This window comes from Numenius arquata, chromosome 7 (genome assembly GCF_964106895.1).
Source record: "Numenius arquata chromosome 7, bNumArq3.hap1.1, whole genome shotgun sequence".
Taxonomy (NCBI): domain Eukaryota; kingdom Metazoa; phylum Chordata; class Aves; order Charadriiformes; family Scolopacidae; genus Numenius; species Numenius arquata.
In genome coordinates, this window is record NC_133582.1 from 37,451,543 (window position 1) to 37,474,032 (window position 22,490).

Sequence of the window (22,490 nt, forward strand, 5' to 3'; positions counted from 1 at the left end):
TGTTGGAGTTGGAAGCGACCTCTAGAGACCATCTAGTCCAACTCCCCTGCTAAAGCAGGGCTGCCCAGAGCACATCACTCAGGGCTGCATCCAGGCGGGTCTGGAAGATCTCCAGAGAAGGGGACTCCACACCCTCCCTGGGCAGCCTCTTCCAGGGCTCTGGCACCCTCACCGGAAAGAAGTTCTTCCTCAGATTTGAATGGAACTTCCCATGTTCCAGCTTGTGCCCGTTGCCCCTCGTCCTGTCACTGGAAACCACTGAAAAGAGTCCGGCTCCATCCTCCTTCAACCCACCCTTTGGATACTTGGAAGCATTAATAAGGTCTCCCCTCAGCCTTCTCTTCTCCAGGCTAAAGAGCCCCAGCTCTCTCAGCCTTGCCTCATCAGGAAGATGCTCCAATCTCTCCATCATCTTTGTTGCCCTACGCTGGACTCTCTCCAGTAGTTCCCTGTCTCTCTTGAACTGGGGAGCCCAGAACTGGACGCAGTATTCCAGTTGTGGCCTCACCAGTGCAGAGCAGAGGGGAAGAATGACCTCCCTCCACCTACTGGCCACACTCTTCCCTATGCAGCCCAGGATCCCATTGGCCCTCTTGGCCACAAGGGCACATTGCTGGCTCATGGAAAGTTTCCTATCTACCAGGAGTCCCAGATCCTTCTCCTCAGTAGTGCTTTCCAGCAGGTCCACCCCTAACCTATATTGGTGCCTGGGGTTCTCCCTCCCCAGAGTCTTGCCAGGGCAGTAAATTTCCGGGTATATTCTTATCCTGTTTTCACTGCTGGAAATCTATTAAATTATTCATTCTCGAGAGATTTCTATCATTTTGTTTCTACCTGAACCAGAATCAGTAGCCTCAGTCAAACTCAACTATCTTGGGATGAACCCTGGGAAAGGAAAACAGGGTCATCTTTTTTCCCTCAGCATTGAAGCTGGAATTTCAAAGGTGCCAAAGTGAATTTATCAAGCACTTACCTTCCCTAAAAGTCACTTGGACCTGGGTTCCTATGGGGAAACCCAACCATTTGGAATAAATAATGAACTTCCACTGGCCAGCAGCGAGCTGTAAAGGTGTTGTGTTATCATGATCACTGCACACATGGCTACAAGCACCGCTACAAGGATTTCACAACCTGGAAGCTAGCTGATATGGATATAATAATAACTCTGCGGAAAAAAAGACCAGGCTACAGAGGAGAGTGCTGACTCGAAACTACTTTGATCTGTATCCTATGTCCTGTTCTTTTTTGCCTTTTGGCTTCCTGAGCCCCATAATACTGATCGCCTTTGCTGACTCTCAGGTGACGACTGCCAGGAGTGACAAAAGCATGGCTTCTTAAATTTGCTACACCATGTTTTAAAAAGGGACGACCGACCGTGAGGACTGCAGCACATGCATTGCTCTAGATTTCCACCCCTGATCTCCTGGTCTGAAACAGACGTAAGCCTTTGGATTTCAGTAAGGGTTATTTCATTTTTGAACTTGTGGGATTAAGAGCAGAGTCCGATTCATGAAACTTGCAATCCTTAGGGATAATCTTGGACAATTAGAGATGAGGTTACTCATGGGAAATCACACAGAATCAGAGAACTGTCATGGTTGGAAAGGACCTCTGAGATCACCGAGTCCAACCATACACGCACACATAAAAAACCCCCCCACAATCTCGGGCACTAGAGCATGCCCTGAAGTGCCACATCCACACGCTTCTTAAATACCTCCAGGGATGGTGACTCCACCACCTCCCTGGGCAGGCTGTTCCAGTGCCTGACCACCCTCTCAGTAAAGTCATTCTTCCTGATATCTAATCTAAACCTCCCCTGCCCCAACTTCAGACCATTTCCTCTGCTCCTGTCATTATTCCCTTGGGAGAAGAGGCCAACACCCACCTCTCTACACCCTCCTTTCAGGGAGCTGTAGAGCGCAATGAGGTCTCCCCTCAGCCTCCTCTTCTCCAAACTAAACATGCCCAGTTCCCTCAGCCTCTCCTCCTATGACTTGTTCTCCAGACCCCTCACCAGCTTGGTGGCTCTCCTCTGGACATGCTCCAGCAGCTCCATGTCCTTCCTGTAGTGAGGGGCCCAGAACTGAACACAGCACTCGAGGTGAGGCCTCACCAGTGCCCAGTCCAGAGGCACCATCACTGCCCTGCTCCTGCTGGCCACACTGTTCCTGACACAGGCCAGGATGATGCTCTTGGTTTCCTTGAGTTTAGTTATTAGGTTCAACTTGCTGCATTGCCAGGCCACAGGAGACAAGTCTGTGTTAAATCCCCACGGAAGCTGCAGAAACTAATAGTCCTGGTGCTCTCAGCAAACAAATGGCTCACGGCTCACACAGCCTTTTTCTGTGTTTTGGGCATGTCTCTCAGCCCCACCTTATTAAGAGTGATGTCCCTCGTTACAGAAACAAGTTTACCTCTGCTCACGCAAACTGGCATTATCTCCTCACAGCGTTATAAATTACTGACAGAACATGCCAAGTCATGCCACCGGGGCTGTGAAAATAAAATGTATCACTAAAAAAATGGACTTGTACTGCTCTACTATGACATTCCCGAATTTCATGAAGGTCAACAACAACTCCATAGGCCTGGAGGCGGTAACATGTGCTGAGGAAGCCCCACCATATAACAAACTCTCAGATAATGAGAAACAGTATGCTCTGTTCACTGATGGATCTTGTCGTATTGTAGGAAAGCGTCGAAGATGGAAAGCACGTATTTGTCCTGTATATTTGTCCTTTGGGGAATTCCAAGGGATTTAAGTTTTTGTTCATCTCAAATAAAGGAAAGATGATAAAACCCCTGCCTGAAAGAGGAATATTCCAAGGGGCCCTGGGTTTGGTCACTTCCAGTCAGGCAGGGAATGAGAAAGGGCCACATTTAGGGCACCGAGCTTCCCTTTATGGGAGAAAGTGGGAGTTTGGCAGCTCCGGCTTCCGGTTCAGCTCCTTCGCTGACTGCTCCGGCAACTAAAGGCTCAGAAATTACAGTTTCCAGGTGCCATCTCATGCACAGCAAACTGTCGAGGAAAATGGAAGCCTAAGGAGCTGGAGCTGCCAGCTGGCCCTCCACGCTGATGGTGGTCTCAGTGGTTGAGCTGGCTGACTTCTCAGGCACCCCCACCTGGTTTTGTAACATTCCCATCAGTGATAGGGGATTTTGAGGAAAAGGAAAACTGGTCAGTCTCTGTCAGTCATCTGTGGTTTTCTCCTCCCTTTCCCGTCCTGCTTCTCAACCTTCTGCAAAGTCATTTTCTACTCCAGGCTTTTACATCAGTTTTTTTTTCTCTCGGGTGTTTTTTCTCTCTCGTTCCTTCCAACTTGCTCCTTCCCACTTTGTTTTGCTTTCCGCCTCCCCTGCCCTCAATCTGCTGAACTCACTCCCTTGAGACTCCTAAATCTTTCCGCTCTTGCCCGTGTCAGACCTCTGCCCTTCCCGAGGTCACAGGTAACAGTATTGGCACTCAGGACGTGCCTCTCTTTTGAGCTTCACTGGGAACAGGGACCAAGAGACTCTGCACCTGATGGCTGGACACTTCCCACTCCTTGGTTTCAACTCTGCACGTGGTATGAGGGGAAGCTTTCTCTCCCACACCCAGAGCTTCTCTCTCCCGCCATCTCTCATGGCCTCTCCCATGGGCCAGAGACATTGGAAGAGGCATTTTAGGTGCCTACAGCAGAGCCTCAAAACATCACCAGCCTCAAAACCTCTTTGCTGAAGGCTGAGACCTCAGCCACTTTAAGTTTGCTCCCCGCCCCGAGAACTGTCTATACACGCAGTGGCAGGGAACTTGTTCTATCAACATGAACTAAAAGAGAAGAGAAACTGCATTCAACAGGGAAGCGAGTAGAACCGTTTCGGCTGACCGAAAAGGCACCAGGTCCGAAGCCTGCCACATCAGCAAATAAAGGGGGATGGGAGAACACTTAGAAGGACATTGCAATGGTTTTTTTTTTCCAAATTCTTCTCTCATGCTTTGTTTTGAAGGACGCAAATTCTAATATATTTCATTTCCTTGAAATTCATTAATATTACTCGAGAGTCAGAAATGGGACTTGAAAATTAAACCTAGTTCAAAAAGACAAGCAAGATGAATAATAATAGATTCAGGTCTGGTCCTATCCAGTCGTTTCAGCTTCATATGCATGCAAATTCCAATTCAGTTTAACTCTTATTTATTTCTAAACGGTACCGCTGGAAGAATAACAGCCATGTGCCGGCAAATGAAGAAAGGCTGAAGCTTTTGTTATGGACATTCTGGCAATTCCAGCTATGTTCATAGCAGTGGCATTCCGCCATTCCATTTTCTCTTTTGCCAATGAATAAACATTAAGGTGGTCGTTATATATGCACAAAAAAAGCACAGGATGAAAAGATCTCTTAAAAAATGTATCACTGGTTGTGAAATTTCAGGTAGTGAAAGGTTTCACACACCAAACTCAGCCAAATTGCATTTCGTGTCTGGCTTTTTTTTTTAATTTTAATTTTATTGTCCACATTAACCCGGTACTCCACAAACAACGCTTGTTATTCCTATGATGTCAGTTAAGTAGTGGCAATATTGTGCATGATAATTCAGTTGGGATGACGACTAATTTCCCAAATTCTGTGATTGCCAGGGGAAAAAACAAGGAATTGAGGAAGGAAAAAAAACCAAAACCAAAACCCAAACCCAACTCTTCACCACACCAGAAATAGTAAAAACATCGTAATTATTATTGCTGGGATCACAAGTGGAGTGCTCCAGCTCTGGATGCAGCCATGCCACCTATCAACTCCTAATCTTCACAGAATCACAGAATCTTCATGGTTGGAAGGGACCTTTGAGATCGAGTCCAACCACAAAAAACAAAACAAAACAAAAACAAAAACAGAAACAAAAAAACCCACACCAAACCAACAGACACAACCCAACAATCTCGGGCACTAGAGCATGCCCTGAAGAGCCACATCCACACGTTCCTTAAATACCTCCAGGGATGGCGACTCCACCACCTCCCTGGGCAGGCTGTGCCAGTACCTGACCACCCTCTCAGTAAAGTCATTCTTCCCAATATCTAATCTAAACCTCCCCTGCCGCAACTTCAGACCATTTCCTCTGCTCCTGTCATTATTCCCTCGGGAGAAGAGGCCAACACCCACTGGTGTCACCTTCTCAGCCAGCAGTTTTATGCTAGTCCAAAGCAATTTTACCTGAGGAAATGGGGTGATGCTGACAGCTGAGGACAAACTCATCTGCAGCGTCGCTATTTAGCATTAAATACTATCTAGACATTACTGCTCCATAAAGATGACACATTTCCATCACTGCCACCCACTGCTGTCTTTCTTCTCATCTTTCCTTTTTCTGCGGACATATGAGCGCTTAGACAGGGAAGCGCTAAAAATACTTTATATGCATCATATAAATGCCCCAGCCAAATGCTGTTGCTGGTTCAGCTGTAACATGAGGTAGGAGTTGTATGCAATCTATTGTGTGCATGTGTGTTACTGCCCTGATTCAGAAAATCAACAAGGAAAAATACTCCTCCTGGGGTGTTTTTTTTCCAGGCTTGGCTTGACTTTTTCATCTCCAACCACATAAAGCCAATGCTGAAGGGGGATGACTTTATCCTGATAGACTTAAAGCAACTCCTGTGTACGAGAAACAAATGCAAATGGGTACCTTTTAATTTTCTGTGGTTCCTATTAGAAACTGTTTTTTCTGCTATTTATTTGAACACTGAACGCGTGCATTTTATTTTTAAAGCGCTGAAGCAGGAACCCTTAACTTTACTATGTGGTCCATCAAAATACCTTTCTAGTTGAACCCAAAATTTCTCAGCTTCAGGTAACTAGAAATTCTAGTTCAAATCCTCTGATCTGGTTCCCACACCTCAGGGTGTGGTTCTAGAACATCATTAGCGTCTCACCGCTTCTCGTAAGGTCTGACAGCAGGAACTGATGGAAAACTTAGGAACATGTGTCATACAATAGGGTATGAAGGGCATCACTACCAAAGATGTAGACTTTGCTAGTAACTCAGTTTCTTCTTGCTGTAGCGGCAATTTTTACTAACAAAAACTCTGCAAGATTCTGCAGAGGGACCTGGCCAGGCTGGATGGATGGGCCGAGGCCAATGGTTCAACAAGGGCAAGCGCCGGGTCCTGCCCTTGGGTCACAGCAACCCCCTGCAGCGCTCCAGGCTTGGGGCAGAGTGGCTGGAGCTGCCTGGCAGAAAAGGACCTGGGGGTGTTGGTGGACTGTGGGCTGAACAGGAGCCAGCAGTGTGCCCAGGTGGCCAAGAAGGCCACCAGCATCCTGGCCTGTATCAGGAACAGCGTGGCGAGTAGGACTCGGGAGGTGATGGTCCCCCTGTACTGGGCACTGGTGAGGCCCCACCTCGAGGGCTGTGCCCAGTTTTGGGCCCCTTCCCACAAAAAAGACATTGAGGGGCTGGAGCGGGTCCAGAGAAGGGCAACGGAGCTGGTGAGGGGTCTGGAGAACAAGTCTTGTGAGGAGAGGCTGAAGGAGCTGGGGGTGTTCAGCCTGGAGACAAGGAGGCTGAGGGGAGACCTTCTTGCTCTCTCCAACTCCCTGAAAGGAGGGTGTAGCCAGGGGGGGTCGGTCTCTTCTCCCAAGGAACAGGCAATGGGACAAGAGGAAATGGCCTCAAGTTGCGCCAGGGGAGGTTCAGATTGGATATTAGGAGAAATGTTTCCACGGAAAGGGTTATTGCACATTGGACTGGGCTGCCCAGGGCAGTGGTTGAGGCCCCATCCCTGGAGGGATTCAAAAGGTGGGCTGTCATCGTGCTTAGTGATGTGGTTTAGTGATGTGGTTTTTTGTGTTTGTGTTTTTTTTTATCAGTTAGGCTGATGGTTGGGCTAGATGATCTGAAAGGTCCCTTCCAACCTGGACAATTTTAGGATTCTATGTACAATTTGAGTCTTACTGCCTGTTCACAACTTTTGATCTGAAAATCTGAAAGGTAGCATAAATCTAATTTAAGCTGACAACTGTCCCCTACGCATTTTTTCCCAAATGCACCGCTGAACACATCTTTATACACCTCATTAATTGCCTCGCGTTTACCTTACATCCTTTTGTTGGCAGTTGTTTTTCTATCTGACCGGACCTGAAGTTATCATCAGCTGGACATTAATTGCAAATTTGGCACGTGCCAGAGTTCACTGAGTGTGAGCTTATCAGAGAATACAGCTGGAACAAACCAGTTTTTTATCAGAGACGATACAGGAGCAGGTACCAACAGTCGCTGCTGCTCTGCTCTGTAGCAGCAGTCAAAACTGCCTTGCTTTAGAGGCAGAAGACACCACTACTAAAGACTACACCTAGAGTGCTCTGGGCGCATCACAACGCACGTCCGCCGTGAAATGGGAGTAAAGGAATGCAGACTGTCCTAATAATTTAACTCCAATGGCCTGAGGTGAAAGCAAGGCGCCTGTGCATAGGCAGAAAGGTGGCAGGCTGGAATGACAAACCCCTGTTATCGCTTCAGGGAAGGTCGAGTTGACAAGGTTTGTATTCTGCAGGGCGCGCGTTCATAGCAATTTGAGAGCCATACCTTGTTTTGTTTAAGAGCTCCTTTCTCCTTCATGTGAGGGCAGTCTTTCCCAGTCACAACAGCTTTTATATCTGCCACCGGCACTGCATTAAAAAGAAACAAAAAGCAAGAGCGAGAAAATTAGTTACAACCAAGGTGTGTAAAAGCCAGAGAGTCTAAAAAAGAGGCAAGACTAATGTGTTAAAATTGCCACCCCCTTTGCCATTTCCAGCCTGTTGTAAGAAAGAAAACTGGAAGAAAACAACTAAAATAGGAATCAGTGAGCCTTGACAAAATTTCAGGCATGTGGATAAAAATTTGAGGGTGCTTTTTCTCGCCTGTTGAGACTACTTTGCATACTAAGAGCGTTTCACATAGACGTGTACCTGTGTCTGGACAGTTTTTATGTGTGCTCGTGGGTGTAGAAAACATACACTGGTTTCTGCCTCACGACTGTAATATGCTTGCCCTCTTGTTGTCCTTTCCTAGGCAGCCAGGTAAAGTCTCTGCTAGAGCGAGGATGCTGGGCAAGTGGGACCCTACCTCAACCCCGTTGTTGTGCTTCTCTTAATGCCTGGATGAATTTTTCAAATAGTTTTTTTATCTGATGCTTCCAGCAGCAGTTTAGTCGCTTTCTGGTAGTAACAGGAAAAAGGACGACTGAGGCTTATAACTGTGGGGGACTACGGCGGGTCCGTGGAACCCTTGATCGAGGGAATGGAGTCAGGAATTGACCTTGCAGAGATTAAAGTATATCCTTGAGAAAGAAGGGAGTAGAAAACATCCTGAGAAGTAAACAACTTTAAGGTACCAGCTGGAGACTGACAAGAGAAGGAGTAGCTTTGATGTTTGCAAAAGACAACCAATGATATATTGTCATGACAATATGTAACCAATAGTAAAAGAACATATGTGTTAAGAAAGAATATATAAGAAAGTACTTGTGGCAATAAAGGGTAGACTGTTACTGTCTGAACTTCGGAAGACTGCTGTCCGTGTCGTGTGTCCGTCTCAACAACGACATATAACGACCCATTTCAATTGCTTTAAAATGTGAAATAATCAGAAATCATTGGGGGAAAAAGAAAAAAATAAAGGTAAGAAAACAATACTGGAAGCTGCTGCCACTCAGACTCAGGCACAGAGTGAGGTCACTACAACATAAAGTTCTGTGAGTTTCAAGTGGAAGCCCATTTTCCAACGGTAATTACATTATGGAGAATCTATACCCTCCACAACACAATACGGTCAGTGAATGACAGCTTCTACAATCTATAAATAATCCATTATTCTTGTGGCTGCAGAAAAGCATCACATACAGAGAACAGTATAATGATATGAAAATGTGTTACTGCTCAGTTCATTACAAACGCTAATGCAACTACTGGAGAGGAGAAATGCATTTTCTCTTCTACTGGGTACAGCAACACGATGTATTTTATTACCGATTACCTCAGCACTGTGGTCAAAGGGATAGCATGGGATATAGTGACACGCATCCTGGTCTCAAAATTGGAAAGTCATGGATTCGATGGATGGACCACTCGGTGGATAAGGAACTGGCTGGATGGCCACACTCAAAGGGTTATGGTCAACGGCTCAACGTCCAAGTGGAAACCAGTGACAAGTGGTGTTCCTCAGGGGTCGGTACTGGGACCAGTGCTGTTCAACATCTTTGTTGGAGACACGGACAGTGGGATTGAGAGCACCCTCAGCAAGTTTGCCAATGACACCAAGCTGTGTGGTGCAGTTGACATGCTGGAGGGAAGGGATGCCATCCAGAGGGACCTGGACAGGATGGAGAGGTGGGCTCAGGCAAATCGCATGAAGTTCAACCAAGCCAAGTGCAGGGTCCTGCTCCTGGGACGTGGCAATCCCAGGCACAAATACAGGTTGGGCAGAGAATGGCTGGAGAGCAGCCCTGAGGAGAAGGACTTGGGAGTGCTTGTGGATGAGAAGCTCAACATGAGCTTCTCATGTGCGCTGAAAGCCAAGAAAGCCAACCGCATCCTGGGCTGCATCAAGAGAAGTGTGGCCAGCAGGTCCAGGGAGGTGATTCTGCCCCTCTACTCTGCTCTGGTGAGACCCCACCTGGAGTACTGTGTCCAGCTTTGGAGTCCTCAGCACAGGAAGGACATAGACCTGTTGGAACGGGTCCAGTGGAGGGCCACGAAGATGTTCAGAGGGATGGAGCACCTCCCCTATGAAGACAGGCTGAGAGAGCTGGGGTTGTTCAGCCTGGAGAAGAGAAGGCTCCGGGAGACCTCATAGCAGCCTTCCAGTATCTGAAGGGAGCCTACAGGAGAGATGGGGAGGGACTCTTTGTCAGGAAGTGTAGTGACAGGACAAGGGGTAATGGTTTTAAATTGGAAGAGGGGAGATTTAGATTAGATATTAGGAGGAAATTCTTTCCTGTGAGGGTGGTGAGACACTGGAACAGGTTGCCCAGAGAAGCTGTGGCTGCCCCATCCCTGGAGGAGTTCAAGGCCAGGCTGGATGGGGCTTTGAGCAACCTGGTCTGGTGGGAGGTGTCCCTGCCCATGGCAGGGGGGTTGGAACTCGATGATCTTTAAGGTCCCTTCCAACTCTAACCATTCTATGATTCTATGATAATAGATGCTTTTAAAGGATTTTCTTTGCATGGGAAACTAAAAGAAATGGAAGTTATTTGGCCCTTCACTACTCAACCTTCTCCTTTACTCTCAGCATGTCATGCCATGGCCCTGCCGACTTTTTCTATCTCTGAAACTACCTTACTTTTTGGTCAAGAAGAGATATTATTTTTGAGAAGAGAGAGTGAGGTAGGAGAAACTGGGAAGTGAAGGAAATATTTGACTGCAACTATGGTAGAACGTTCTTCTCAAGAAGAAAGAGTTCTTGCCATTTGCTGAAGATGACCAGAAAAAACAATTTCTCTTTCTGCTTAAGGTAGAGTTTTCTGAAGTTACATCTCTCAACCAAGAAGGCTTTTCTTCCAGGTTTCCTACACTTGATCTCTGTGACCTGGAATGCAGTCGCTATGGGAGAACACAGACTGATGTGACATCCCGATCTTTATTTATGTGGAATGTGGCTTATTCTTTGCTTTGGAAAAATAGAAGCAAAGACTTCAGATGGTATCAAAAGCTGACTCCAAGACGCTGGAGGGTGTGAACACAGATGTGATGTGCTCACAACAGGAAAAGCCCTGAGAAAGAGGGCAGCTGTTTTCTGTCCCAGCTGGAGTCTGCACAGCTTGTTAACTCTGCCAGCCTGAAGAGAGGGGTGACATTCACAGAAGTGAAAAGGTTAAACCTCCCCCCCCCACATTTACTTTTGGAGATAGACACTAGTTATTCAAGCTTGGCAAGGAGTACACAAAATGCCCTATGCCTTGGTCATCCGTTTTCTTACCCACCTATTCCCTTTCATCTATTGACCTGCTCCCAAATGCTGCCAACCTGGTCATCAAATTCAGACCTTAACAGTTTGAAATTCTGTATAAGTCTACCCAAAGAACACCAGCATATTTCTGGAGAACGTTCTGTAAAATTCCTAAGACAGTTTGGCCTGACACGTTCCAAACAATACTGCCACTTTATAATCTTGTATCATGCAATGCTCTCCAGTCTGTTTAATTAAACTCTCATGTGGGTGGCACTGTGGTAAATCTTGTATCCTACATAGCCTGAAAACCTGAGATATTGATGAAATAACTGTATCTTTCTCAAACTGCATCAGTATCTGCTCTGCCAGGAAGCATGCCCAGGGAACACGTGAGTCTGGCCCAGTGATTTCTAAAGTAGGAGCCTTCTGTCCCCATGGGATCCTGACATTCCCGAGTAGGCTCGAGAGCCTCAGGAAAATGCAAATGCAAGACGAAGCTTGTCGTCAGAGTCAGGGGGCCGAGCGTGGAAACGTGCTCAGAGCAAAGAAATCTGGGAACTGCTGCTCTTATAACTGTGCCTGCAGTTCAAGTGTGACCTTCATTCTCCTTATGTCATTCTGATGCTCCTGCAACATTCAAGGGCTATTTCTCTAAGCCTCATCCAGAAAAAATCGCCTCTTCCAGTGCCACTGCAGCAATGTGAACCCACGTCCTACATTCTGCCAAGACTGCAGTAAGAGCGTGAAACATCCTTGAGGCGATCTGTAAGGCAATGAAAACAAGGGAACGTGACCACGAACCGCCAGGGCTCCAGCATCAGGCAGGCTCTTCCTCCTTCCCTCCCAGAGCGCCTCTGGGAGCACTTAGAAATTTTAAAAGGTGCTGCCCGGAGACAGGTTGGGGGAGCAGAAAAGAGAAACAATTCTTTGTTTTACTAATATACAGGAAAGTTTAAATCACTGATTTTCTCCTTTCTGGATTTTGAGGCTGGAAAAATTTCCCACTTCTGAAAAATTAGATTTTTGCCATTCCATGAAAGAAGCAAAGCTAGAAACTGCAATATCTGTACAAGTGTGTCTAATCTGATAATGCCAATAATGGCATTTATTACTAATAGAGGTTCAGAAAAGAACAAAAATAAATGATTCCTTATTCAATGCTTAATTTCTTGAAGTTACTTTCTGGTGACAGAACTACATTGGTCATTATTGCCATTATCATAAAAAAAACCCCAAACCTGTCCCAGGATTGCAGGTTGAACCTCTCCAACTCATGTTGAAGGACGAAGCAGGAATTATCACGAGAGTATGATTTTTCTGGAGGGCTCCAAAATCACTTTTATCCATTAAAAAAACATCCCGATAAATCAACCCCACCCCCGGTAAGAGTTGTCACAGAGGCATGTCCCCTCCAAGTTGGGTACACAGTAACGGTGAGGTCCTCTCCATACTGTTCACAGCAATGTGTCCTCTTTAAGTCCACTCCCCACGATAATGAAAAAGACCTCTGCCTGCCACGGGTTTCTCCTCCAGTCACTGGACTGTTTGCAACAGAAGAAACATCTGTCTTCAGTGACAGGAAGTGCTTTTGAACATGCCCAAGTATTTTTATTTGGCATCTGCAGTTAGATGAGGAATGAAAATAAACTGTGTTCCTCCCCATGAAAGGCACGGCATTTCCAAGCTGAATGAAATTATAAACTCCTTGGAAAGCTGAACTCAGTCCTCACGCGCACTCGCCAAAATGAGGAGAACAGTGTTCTGAGTGCAGAAGGAAACGTCCTCTGCTCTTTATCTCCATAAACAGAGCTGGTGATCATATCCTGCGTTAAGAGAAACCTGCTACAAGTTATAAAGAGGAACTGGCATAAAAGAAGGAAAAATCACACAATCTTTGTGCATGACTTACGTTTATCTTGCAAGGAATCATGGGGGACTTCTCCCTGGGGACTTTCTTCCAAGTCTCCGTAGTGCAAGACCTTGTGATTAGGTGAAAGTCGACAATACCAAAATTTGTCTGTTAAAATAAACATATTAAACAAGGTCACTAACGTGTCTCCATCAGCATTACCACCAGCATAGGAGAAAGCTTACTCCAACAAGGCACTGCAGGGAAGGAGTGCCTTTCTTCTTGCAGAAGGAAGAACCTGTGGGGTGTATGGAAAGGAGGGCAGGGACTTTGCTCAGTAATTTGACTTCATTAAACGAAGCTGGCATTCATCTACCATTTCTTTATTGATTTAGTCCCTGGCTCCAAAAATAAATCCCAACAAGAAACAATTGACTTACTTTTACAAGATATTATATGCCCTCGTGGACAGAAGACTGACAAAGTAACCATTGCTTTGAGCGGATAACTTTAATGTACCCATAAAAGCTTCATTTTTAGCACCCACTATGTGAAAATTAAACCCTGCCAGCTGTCTTGTGTGGGACACCCAAAAAACTGATACATTTGAAATATCCCATACTTCATGAAAACTATGACTCATGTCTTTTTATAGACATAGGAGAACACCCCCATATTTATGGAGGGACTGGACATAATAAATACAAAAAGATTTAAACAGCAGGCGCTAACCCCCTTGTCCTTCAGACAGCTCCGTGCTTTGCATGGTCACAAATACACGTGTGACTGTGCAGTCACACTCCAGTTTGCATTTTAGCCCTTCCCGGCAGATGTATGTTTAGAATCATAGAATCGTCCAGGTTGGAAGAGACCCTTGGGATCATCGAGTCCAACCATCTACCCTACACTACAAAGTTCTTCCCTATACCATATCCCCCAACATCACATCTAAGCGACTCTTAGACACATCCAGGGATGGTGACTCAACCCCCTCCCTGGGCAGCCTGTTCCAATGCCCGACCACTCTTTCTGTGAAAAATTCTTTCCTAATGTCCAGTCTAAACCTACCCTGTTGGAGCTTGAAGCCATTCCCTCTCGTTCTGTCATTAATTACCTGTGCGAAGAGACCAGCACCAACCTCTCTACAGTGTCCTTTCAAGTAGTTGTAGAGAGTGATGAGGTCTCCCCTCAGCCTCCTCTTCCTCATACTAAACAGTCCCAGCTCCTTCAACCGCTCTTCATAGGATTTGTTTTCCAGGCCCTTCACCAGCTTCGTTGCCCTCCTCTGTACCCGCTCCAGCACCTCGATATCTTTTACATCTCCTGCCAACTCCTGCTTCACAAGATGTAATTCCCCCTAACAATATTGGTTAAAATCTGCTCCCACGAAGAACATCACCTTTGCAGAGCTGGGCTACCAGTGGTGCTTGCCAATTCCCTTTCTGAAATGGCAAGAAGGAGGTTACCCCTCCTTGTCAGAGCACTTTCTATTTAATAAATAGATCACAGAATGTTAAGCTGTCAAAAATACAACCTTGTTACATCCACGCTATAAATCTCCAAAAGCTCAGAGCCAGGCAAGATGTGAAAATGCCAGTGTGTGTGTGTGTGTTGGGGGGGGGGGTTGCAGAGGGTTTCTCTGGCTCTGTGCTTCTCTCGTTGCTGGCACTGCTGATGCTCTGCCAAGCAGCATCCTAAAGGCCAGTTTTAGGGCAAAAACATCGGAGGAGCTGTAGAACTGCCAGAGCCAGCGTATGTGAGCTCATTTTGGGGTGTTAGCAAAGGAAGGGCTTCTTGGCTGTGTTAGTAAAATACTGGATTCGTAAGACCCGGCTTCTTTCTTTCTAAAGGACACTCTCCAGTCCCTGGCCAAGCCATTTAAAAAGCAATGCAATAAAACACAGAGAAAGGCAACTCGGACTTGAATGGCAAAAGTGGGCTCCCACATGCCCGTTTTATGGAATCACGGAATCGTCAGAGTTGGAAGGGACCTCTAGAGACCATCCAGTCCAACTCCCCTGCTGAAGCAGGGTTGCCCAGAGCACATCACTCAGGACTGCATCCAGGCGGGTCCTGAAGATCTCCAGAGAAGGGGACTCCACACCCTCCCTGGGCAGCCTCTTCCAGGGCTCTGGCACCCTCACCGGAAAGAAGTTTCTCCTCAGATTTCAATGGAACTTCCCATGTTCCAGCTTGTGCCCGTTGCCCCCCGTCCTGTCACTGGCAACCCCTGAAAAGAGTCCGGCTCCATCCTCCTTCAACCCACCCTTTGGATACTTGGAAGCATTGATAAGGTCTCCCCTCAGCCTTCTCTTCTCCAGGCTAAAGAGTCCCAGCTCTCTCAGCCTTTCCTCATCAGGGAGATGCTCCAATCCTTGAATCATCCTCGTTGCCCTTCGCTGGACTCTCTCCAGTAGTTCCCTGTCTCTCTTGAACTGGGGAGCCCAGAACTGGACGCAGTATTCCAGTTGTGGCCTTACCAGTGCAGAGCAGAGGGGGAGAATGACCTCCCTCCACCTACTGGCCACACTCTTCCCTACGCAGCCCAGGATTCCATTGGCCCTCTTGGCAACAAGGGCACATTGCTGGCTCATGGAAAGTTTCCTATCTACCTGGACCCCCAGATCCTTCTCAGTAGTGCTTTCCAGAAGATCCACCCCTAACCTATATTGGTGCCTGGGGTTCTTCCTCCCCAGGTGCAGGACCCTACACTTTTAAATTTCTTCATCATGGTGGGTAAAAATCTCTGCAGGGAAAAAACCTCACACACTTCAAACCCCTTTCTAAGCATGCAGCCCCTTCTACAGAAAGGTCTCAAAAGACCTTACACACCGCTGGCAAAGGCTCAAAATGACAATGGACAAGATTCTGGTTATCTGCTTCCCAGGCACGCACAGTACTGGAAGATTTATGGTAGAGAGTCTGAGAATATGATTTTGCAAAAAAACACAGAAAAAGAGCTGCTGAAATAGAAGCATCCCCGGACGGTAAGCAGCACACACAACGTTGCACAGTATAGGGTCAAGGCAAAAAGCTTTTTGTAGGGATTTCAAAGCAGAGCAAGCAGGAGCCCTCATTTAGTAGACTCACCTCGAGAGCGCGCACACGCAACCAACAGAAGGAGGCGTGTGAAACTCATCTAGATTTGTACCTTTTACAAGGAACTCTACCGGAACCGTACCAAAATCTGATGCTTGAAAAAATACAACCCCTTGAAACTGATGGTAGACCATCGTGCCCCGTGCCTACCCGAAGAAAAGCCTCTCGTAACTGTAGCAGGTGGCTTTCGCATCTAGTTTTAACTGCAACCTCACTGTTTATTAGGTTGTACAAAGCAATATACCTTCCCAACTCTAAAAAATTATTAAAACAATATTTTTTTTTCTTTATAAAAGCCAAGACGGTCTAGTATCTTCTCAACGACCTGGCCAGGAAGATAGTATAACTGAAAAAAAATAATACCATGGATTCCTTTCAACTTAGCACGAATGGGGCTGGTGGTGTTGGCAAGGGTCTGAAAAAGTTTAGCTCTTTAACCTCCTAGGGGTTACAGTGTTTTGGTGACCTTGTTCCTGTTTCAACGCCCCGCTCCAATAATAAAAGAGGGGAAAAACCCTCAGTGAAAATGTCTTTACTTCGTTTTTAGGAAGGGATGGGTTTCATAGGAAGAAAGCCCAGCTCTGAAGGCTTTCGGAGCCTTTCACCGCAATTCCCCATAACCCAAGGTTAATTAAAGAACTAATAGCCGTAGACTGTAACTTGAAGCGTGTCCAACGCGCTTCTCCTGTGGGCTCGCTAATACATGCCATCACGCCACAGCTTTACCGTCAAGAGGAAAACCCTTAAATGAAACCTACAAATGGAACTAATTAGGTTTCCTCAGCCACAGCCACTAAATGACTGCACTGGCCAGGCTGAGGAGGACGATGGGCACGTTAGCCATGGGATGTATCCCTTGCTTCTACAACCACCTCAGCCTTACCAGCTGGGGTGAGTTATTTTCAGCCGAACATGATGTTACAAACAGTTTGTATGGGACCATATCCCACTTAGATGAGATCCCACTGCCTCGGAGGGGAAGGTTGCGTGTTGTTTTACTGTAGTGCAGGCGCCGAACATAATTTTACTGGTAAGGCAGTGTATAAAATAATGCAGTCAAAAATTCTATGAAATTGCTTCCACTGAAAAAAGAAGGGTGAAGAAAACCTTAATTACGGAACAGCCTGTGGCAAGTGGCCAGCATTTACTTTCAGCTCTAAATTACAGAATCACGGAATGATATGGGGTTGGAAGGGACCTCTGGAGATCATCTAGTCCAACCCCCTGCCAGAGCAGGTCCACCCAGAGCAGGTAATTAATAAACAACAACCAAAAAAAAGGAAAAGAGAAAACTTGAAGAGATTAGAGATTATAAAATATCAAACAAAGAAAAACTACTTTCCAACCCCCCCAGAGCTCTTAAACACAAGTCCGCAGAGCTGAAGTGCCACAAGAGGCCTTAAAGACAGGACAGGGGTTTCTCAGCAGACCCTACACTCCACAGCTGGCAGATCCACGCGCACAGCTGGAGCGGGACAACTGCCTGTTCAGGAAGGAGTGGACTTGGTTTTGGTTTTAGGCCCAGTCTTATGAATCTTCCTCAAAGCTTAAGTCCCTTCTGTGGGTTATAACTCTTAGTTCGTATCCACCTGCCCCTGCAAAACTCCTCAGAGCAAGGAGCTGTAGGGAGGGCAGTTGGTAACCACGAGAGACTCTCGAGACGATGTGGGCTTGTGATTCCATTGCAATTTTTAGGCACTACATCATTTAAACTTCCCAGTGAGTCCTTATGCCTTTTAGCTCACTGATGCAATCAAATTAAGGTTTTAGAGAATCTTCTTCGGGAAACCGAATTAACCGTTCTGGCTTTTAACCTGAAAAGGTTTCACACAAATTGTTCTGATTTTCAGATAATTGCTAGAAGCGGCCAGCGGGTTAAATATATCCCAGCATGTTGTTAAACATTATAGATGAGGTTTAAAAAAAAAAAAAAGAGTCCCAAATAACAAAATCGGCTACAATTTGGCTAGAAGAGTAATATTCCAAACTGCGCCCAAATAGTAGGGCACAGAGCATTTTGCTGATGGGCTGCAGAGCGCTCGGCCGTTCACACAGTGCGTTTTTCAAGCGCATTAATGGCCAGTGACTCATATGCCCTTAACAGTGCGATCCATCTCAAGTGAAGAAGTGCTGTTGGTTAGTACAGAAGTGCCCTAGAGTTCGAATCCGTGGAGAAAACAGCTCAGATATGTACGGACAAAAGTCTAACAGTATATATTTTATCCCAAGATATGTTACAGCTCACTAAAGGATTTTTTTTTTTGTTCAAAGAAAATCTTCCTCACCGATGGAGCAACAGGAACGCCGTCAGTGAAAACACAGGTATTGGTGCAGATTTTAGCTATACGTATGTGGACTCACCCTTTTTCTTTCATTGTGTTGTCTTTCTCTAATACAACCGTAGCGACGCATTTTCACTCTAACCGGTCTTAACTGCTTAGATGAAAGGCAGCAAACCCCGTGAACGACTGGCAAATAATTGACCTGTGGCAATGCTGGAGGCATATCTGGTCAACAGGTTCCTCTCAGCAAGCCCCGCACTCACAGGATATTATTTTTTATGGGACTATAAAGGAGGGTGGGATGGAGTAGCAGTAGCAAAGAGGCTTGGCAGAAAAAAGACTGTGTGTGTTCTTGTTCAGAAGCGTGAGTTACTTATCCTAGCAAGAGAGGGAAACCTCTCTTCATTTGATTTTTTTTTTGTTTGTTTTAATTTAAGCTTTCTCTTTTTAGGTTACTGCCAGGATGCCTTGTGGTTTTAATTTAATGGTGTGTGCCACCAGGCATTCCTTCCCTTCCAAAAACTACTGTTCAAGAAACCTCATCTTTGGCTGCAAAACCACTTCAATAACATGCAATTTCTCTATAATCTTTATAAAGCTAAAAGGGGAATTTATTTCCAAGAGTGCACCCAGCGACACAAACTACAAATGTCGTGGATGACAGCATCAAAAATATCTATTATCCTCAGTAAAACACCTTTATCTGCTACTTAGCCCTACTGGAAATAATAACTTTTGGGGCTGCAAATTGCTTTGCAGGCTTTCACTTTAGTCTTCTCCCCTTTCTTTTAGGAATTAACTAAGGCAGGAGAAGGCTGAAGAGGTGTATCTGTCAGCTGATGTCCACAGTGAAGGAACAAAGCGGGGATTTGTAGAGCCTCGTGATCTGCTGTTGAACAATGACCAGGAGGGCAGGCTAGATTTTGCTGTTTCATTTCCAACTGATTAAGAACGTTTAGTAAAACCAGGAATTAGTGCTGCAGTTCTCCTACGAAACCTTGCAAGGGAAAGGCCATGTATTCTTTGCAAGTGCTAAGGAACCTGCTGGAACAACAACGGTATGTCTGAACTTCAGCTACAGGGAGCTCCTGCTGATACCATAATCCCGTGCTGAAATACCAAAGGCAGAAATCAAGACTACAGATACCTCACAGCTTCATCTTCAGCATCCTCCTCCCCCCAGCATCCCATTGCAGGCTTTCCAACACCAATATGAAAGAGTTTCACCTCTTCTCAAAAGAGGCTGTAAACTCCCTGCTCATTTTTATGTAAGTTAATTTTTCCTATTTATTGTGACTAACCATGTGTGTCCTACCACATGTTCAAACAACAGTCTTAACAGGAGCTTTCTCTGGAGTCTTTATCATGGGATAATGCCTGTTAATTATTTTTTAAATGGGCAATTAAGTGCTTTCAGCATCTCCTGTGTAGGGTATGTTCAGGTTCCTCTCGTACAATCTGTAGATTTGTGACTATTCTTCCAGGATTGTCTCAAGGGAAAAAAAGAATCATAGGAAAGGCAAAGGAAGCAGGATAAGCACTAAAGTAAAACAACTACCTGATCTTACTACTCTTACAAGCAGGTCATCACGTAACAGGCAAACCATGATGCCTGGCAGCCCTCCCTGTTTCTGTTTCAGCTCTGTATCAACCTGGATGGACCACGGCCATTTGAGGGCCTTGGTAATGCTGCGTGGCAAGTGAATTCAGTGGGAACAACGGGCTGGTGATGGGGCTCCTGAACCCCCAGGAGGCACAGGTCTCACGTACATGGAGGCGGGTTGGGGAAGAAGAGAAGGGGAAGTGGGGTAAGGCTAACGGAAGACATGCTTAGGAATTTGGGGCTTGTACTATTTTGATCAGGACATTCAGAGGAATTATCTGAAGGCTTGACTCTTTCCATGTTTAAAGTCACTAGAGACTAGAGTCACTCTGCTCTTCCATTCACTTTACTTCATCTCCTAGCTCTTGATGCCATGACATGCCCGTTCTGGGCTCCCCAGTTCAAGAAGGACAGGGAACTGCTGGAGAGGGTCCAGCAGAGGGCTACAAAGATGATGAAGGGCCTGGAGCATCTCTCTTAGGAGGAAAGGCTGAGGGACTTGGGGCTTTTTAGTCTGGAGAAGAGAAGACTGAGGGGGGATCTGATCAACGCCTATAAATACTTCAAGGGTGGGTGTCAGGAGGATGGGGCCAGTCTTTTTCCAGTGGTGCCCAGGGACAGGACAAGAGGGAACGGGCACAAACTTGCACACAAGAAGTTCCATCTAAACATGAGGAGGAACTTCTTCACTTTGAGGGTGGCAGAGCCCTGGAACAGGCTGCCCAGAGAGGTGGTGGAGTCTCCTTCTCTGGAGACATTCCAAACCCGCCTGGACACGTTCCTGTGCAACCTGCTCTGGGTGGACCTGCTTTGGCAGGGGGGTTGGACTAGATGATCTCCAGAGGTCCCTTCCAACCCCGTATCATTCTGTGATTCTGTGACAGCCTTGGTCTTACAGCTTGCTCTGCTTGTGGTACAGAAGACTCTGAAGGATAAAGACTGATTTCAAGAGAACTTCTTCTGCTTTGTGCCAGCTGCCACTATTTGCTGTTTGCCCCTGTACATACCTATAAAAGGATCCCAATTGAATGGCTTATATGTCAAACATGCTTGTGTTTGCAAACCGTATTTTGCTTCTTTATTAGATCGCACAGTGTTAGGTCTTACTGAGTTTAGTCCTGGTGGCCTCATGCACCGCCATCTCCTGCAACGGTTGTGTCTTCTCCCTCCTTCTCAGGGGGTTACTTTACACTTCTGTTTCAGGGAACACAGGCAGTTTCTCATCAAGCACACACAACTCTCAAGGTCATGTGGAACCGTGCCTTTCTGAACGGGCTTGTATCTGACAAACCCCAATATATTTCAGAGGGAAGATCAAGTTCTTTGAGGCGTGGTCATGTGTTTTATTTATTTCTAAAGAATCGTGAACTTTTTTGGCCTTGTATAATTATGACATCAAAGCGATTGATCTGGTGGCCTACACAGTTCCCTTCAAGGCACGATACATAACCACCTTCTCAACTATGGACCCGAAGATGACGTTGATTTTTTTTTTAAAGTATTTTTTTTGACTTCAACTCCACTCATATAAATTGAACCAATTTATACCCCTTAAGGCTTCTGATCCCATAAATCATGAACTAACAACGGTTTAAGACAAAATAAACAGTCTGTCTTCCTCCTGGAGATCTGCCAAAAGAAGAACGTTCGCTGCAAACCCTGCTCTTTCCACAGAATTTCGGTCATTTGGAGGAAGGCTCTGAGAGGAATAAAATAAACAGCCCTCACTGGTGACAGGCAAACCAAACTATGCATCACTTTAGCAGTTTTCACTCTGGGAATACGCCGCTGAAGTTAAAACACGTATCATGCCTCCCTATGAAATCTGTACAGAAAGTCACGGTGGAGTATTAATGCTCTTTCCCTAAATCCTGCAGTGGGCTTCCCAGGTGTTTGTAGGCTTGACAGAGGGGATATAAAAGCTGCATCGAATTTTTTCTGCTACTCAACCCTTTCATAAAGGCTTTGAAATTTTCCAAAATAACCACCCTACATTAAGGAAAATTTCCTCCTTGTTTCTAAGGGAGGAGGCACCGCAGGGTTACTTCTCTCTGTGAACAAAGTACATTTCCCCAATTGATCTGAGGGTCTCAAATATTGATCTTTGTCAGTTCTTACTCTTATATTTTGTAACTTCCTAATTTGTATTATTTTTGCAGCGGAAAACAAACGACAATCTGAATCCTCACAAAATGGGGGGTTTAAAGGGAAATTTTTGGACACAACTTCTAAATAGTCTGCTGAATTTACACGATGTCCCTGTTATTTTGTCTGGAGAAAGAAGCGTGCCTCTGAGAGGAAAAAAACACCACAGAGAGTTTAACTGTATGAAATGAGCTGTAAATCTAGCACTGAGCAATGACTCACAGGATTGGGAAAATAATCTTCTGATGTCAATCAAGTATTCATCTGAAGGTACACAAATTACTGATCTAAGTGCTTTTTAAAAGTATATTTAAACACCATAATATGTTTAATGTATATGGTAATATAAGACAAAAAACAAGGACAGGGAGCACTAGAGGGAGGGGAGCAGAATGAGCTCATCACGTATATAAAGGTGGTCCAAGTCTGAGAGGTGCAAATTCTGGCTACACCAAGTTTCACGTGCTATTCCTGCAGAAGCAGAGGTTTTTATTTGAGATGAACAAGAAGCTTGGACATCCAGGCAGAAATCAAAATACTCGGTTCAGAGTGCAAGACTCTGAGGGGAAAAAAAAAAAAAAGATATTTTTGTCAAATGCC

The 22,490-nt window shown here is 45.7% G+C and overlaps 1 protein-coding gene across 1 annotated transcript in view; it reads right to left on the minus strand.

The window, feature by feature from the left end:
- Window positions 1-22,490, minus strand: part of ELMO1 (engulfment and cell motility 1) — a 372,947-nt gene that overhangs the window by 6,654 nt on the left and 343,803 nt on the right. Inside the window, exons 20-21 of the mRNA XM_074150416.1 lie at window positions 12,822-12,929; window positions 7,568-7,650 (exon numbers count right to left, since the gene is read on the minus strand). Coding sequence (XP_074006517.1) covers window positions 7,568-7,650; window positions 12,822-12,929 — 191 coding nt within the window. The remainder of the gene's footprint in view (window positions 1-7,567; window positions 7,651-12,821; window positions 12,930-22,490) is intronic.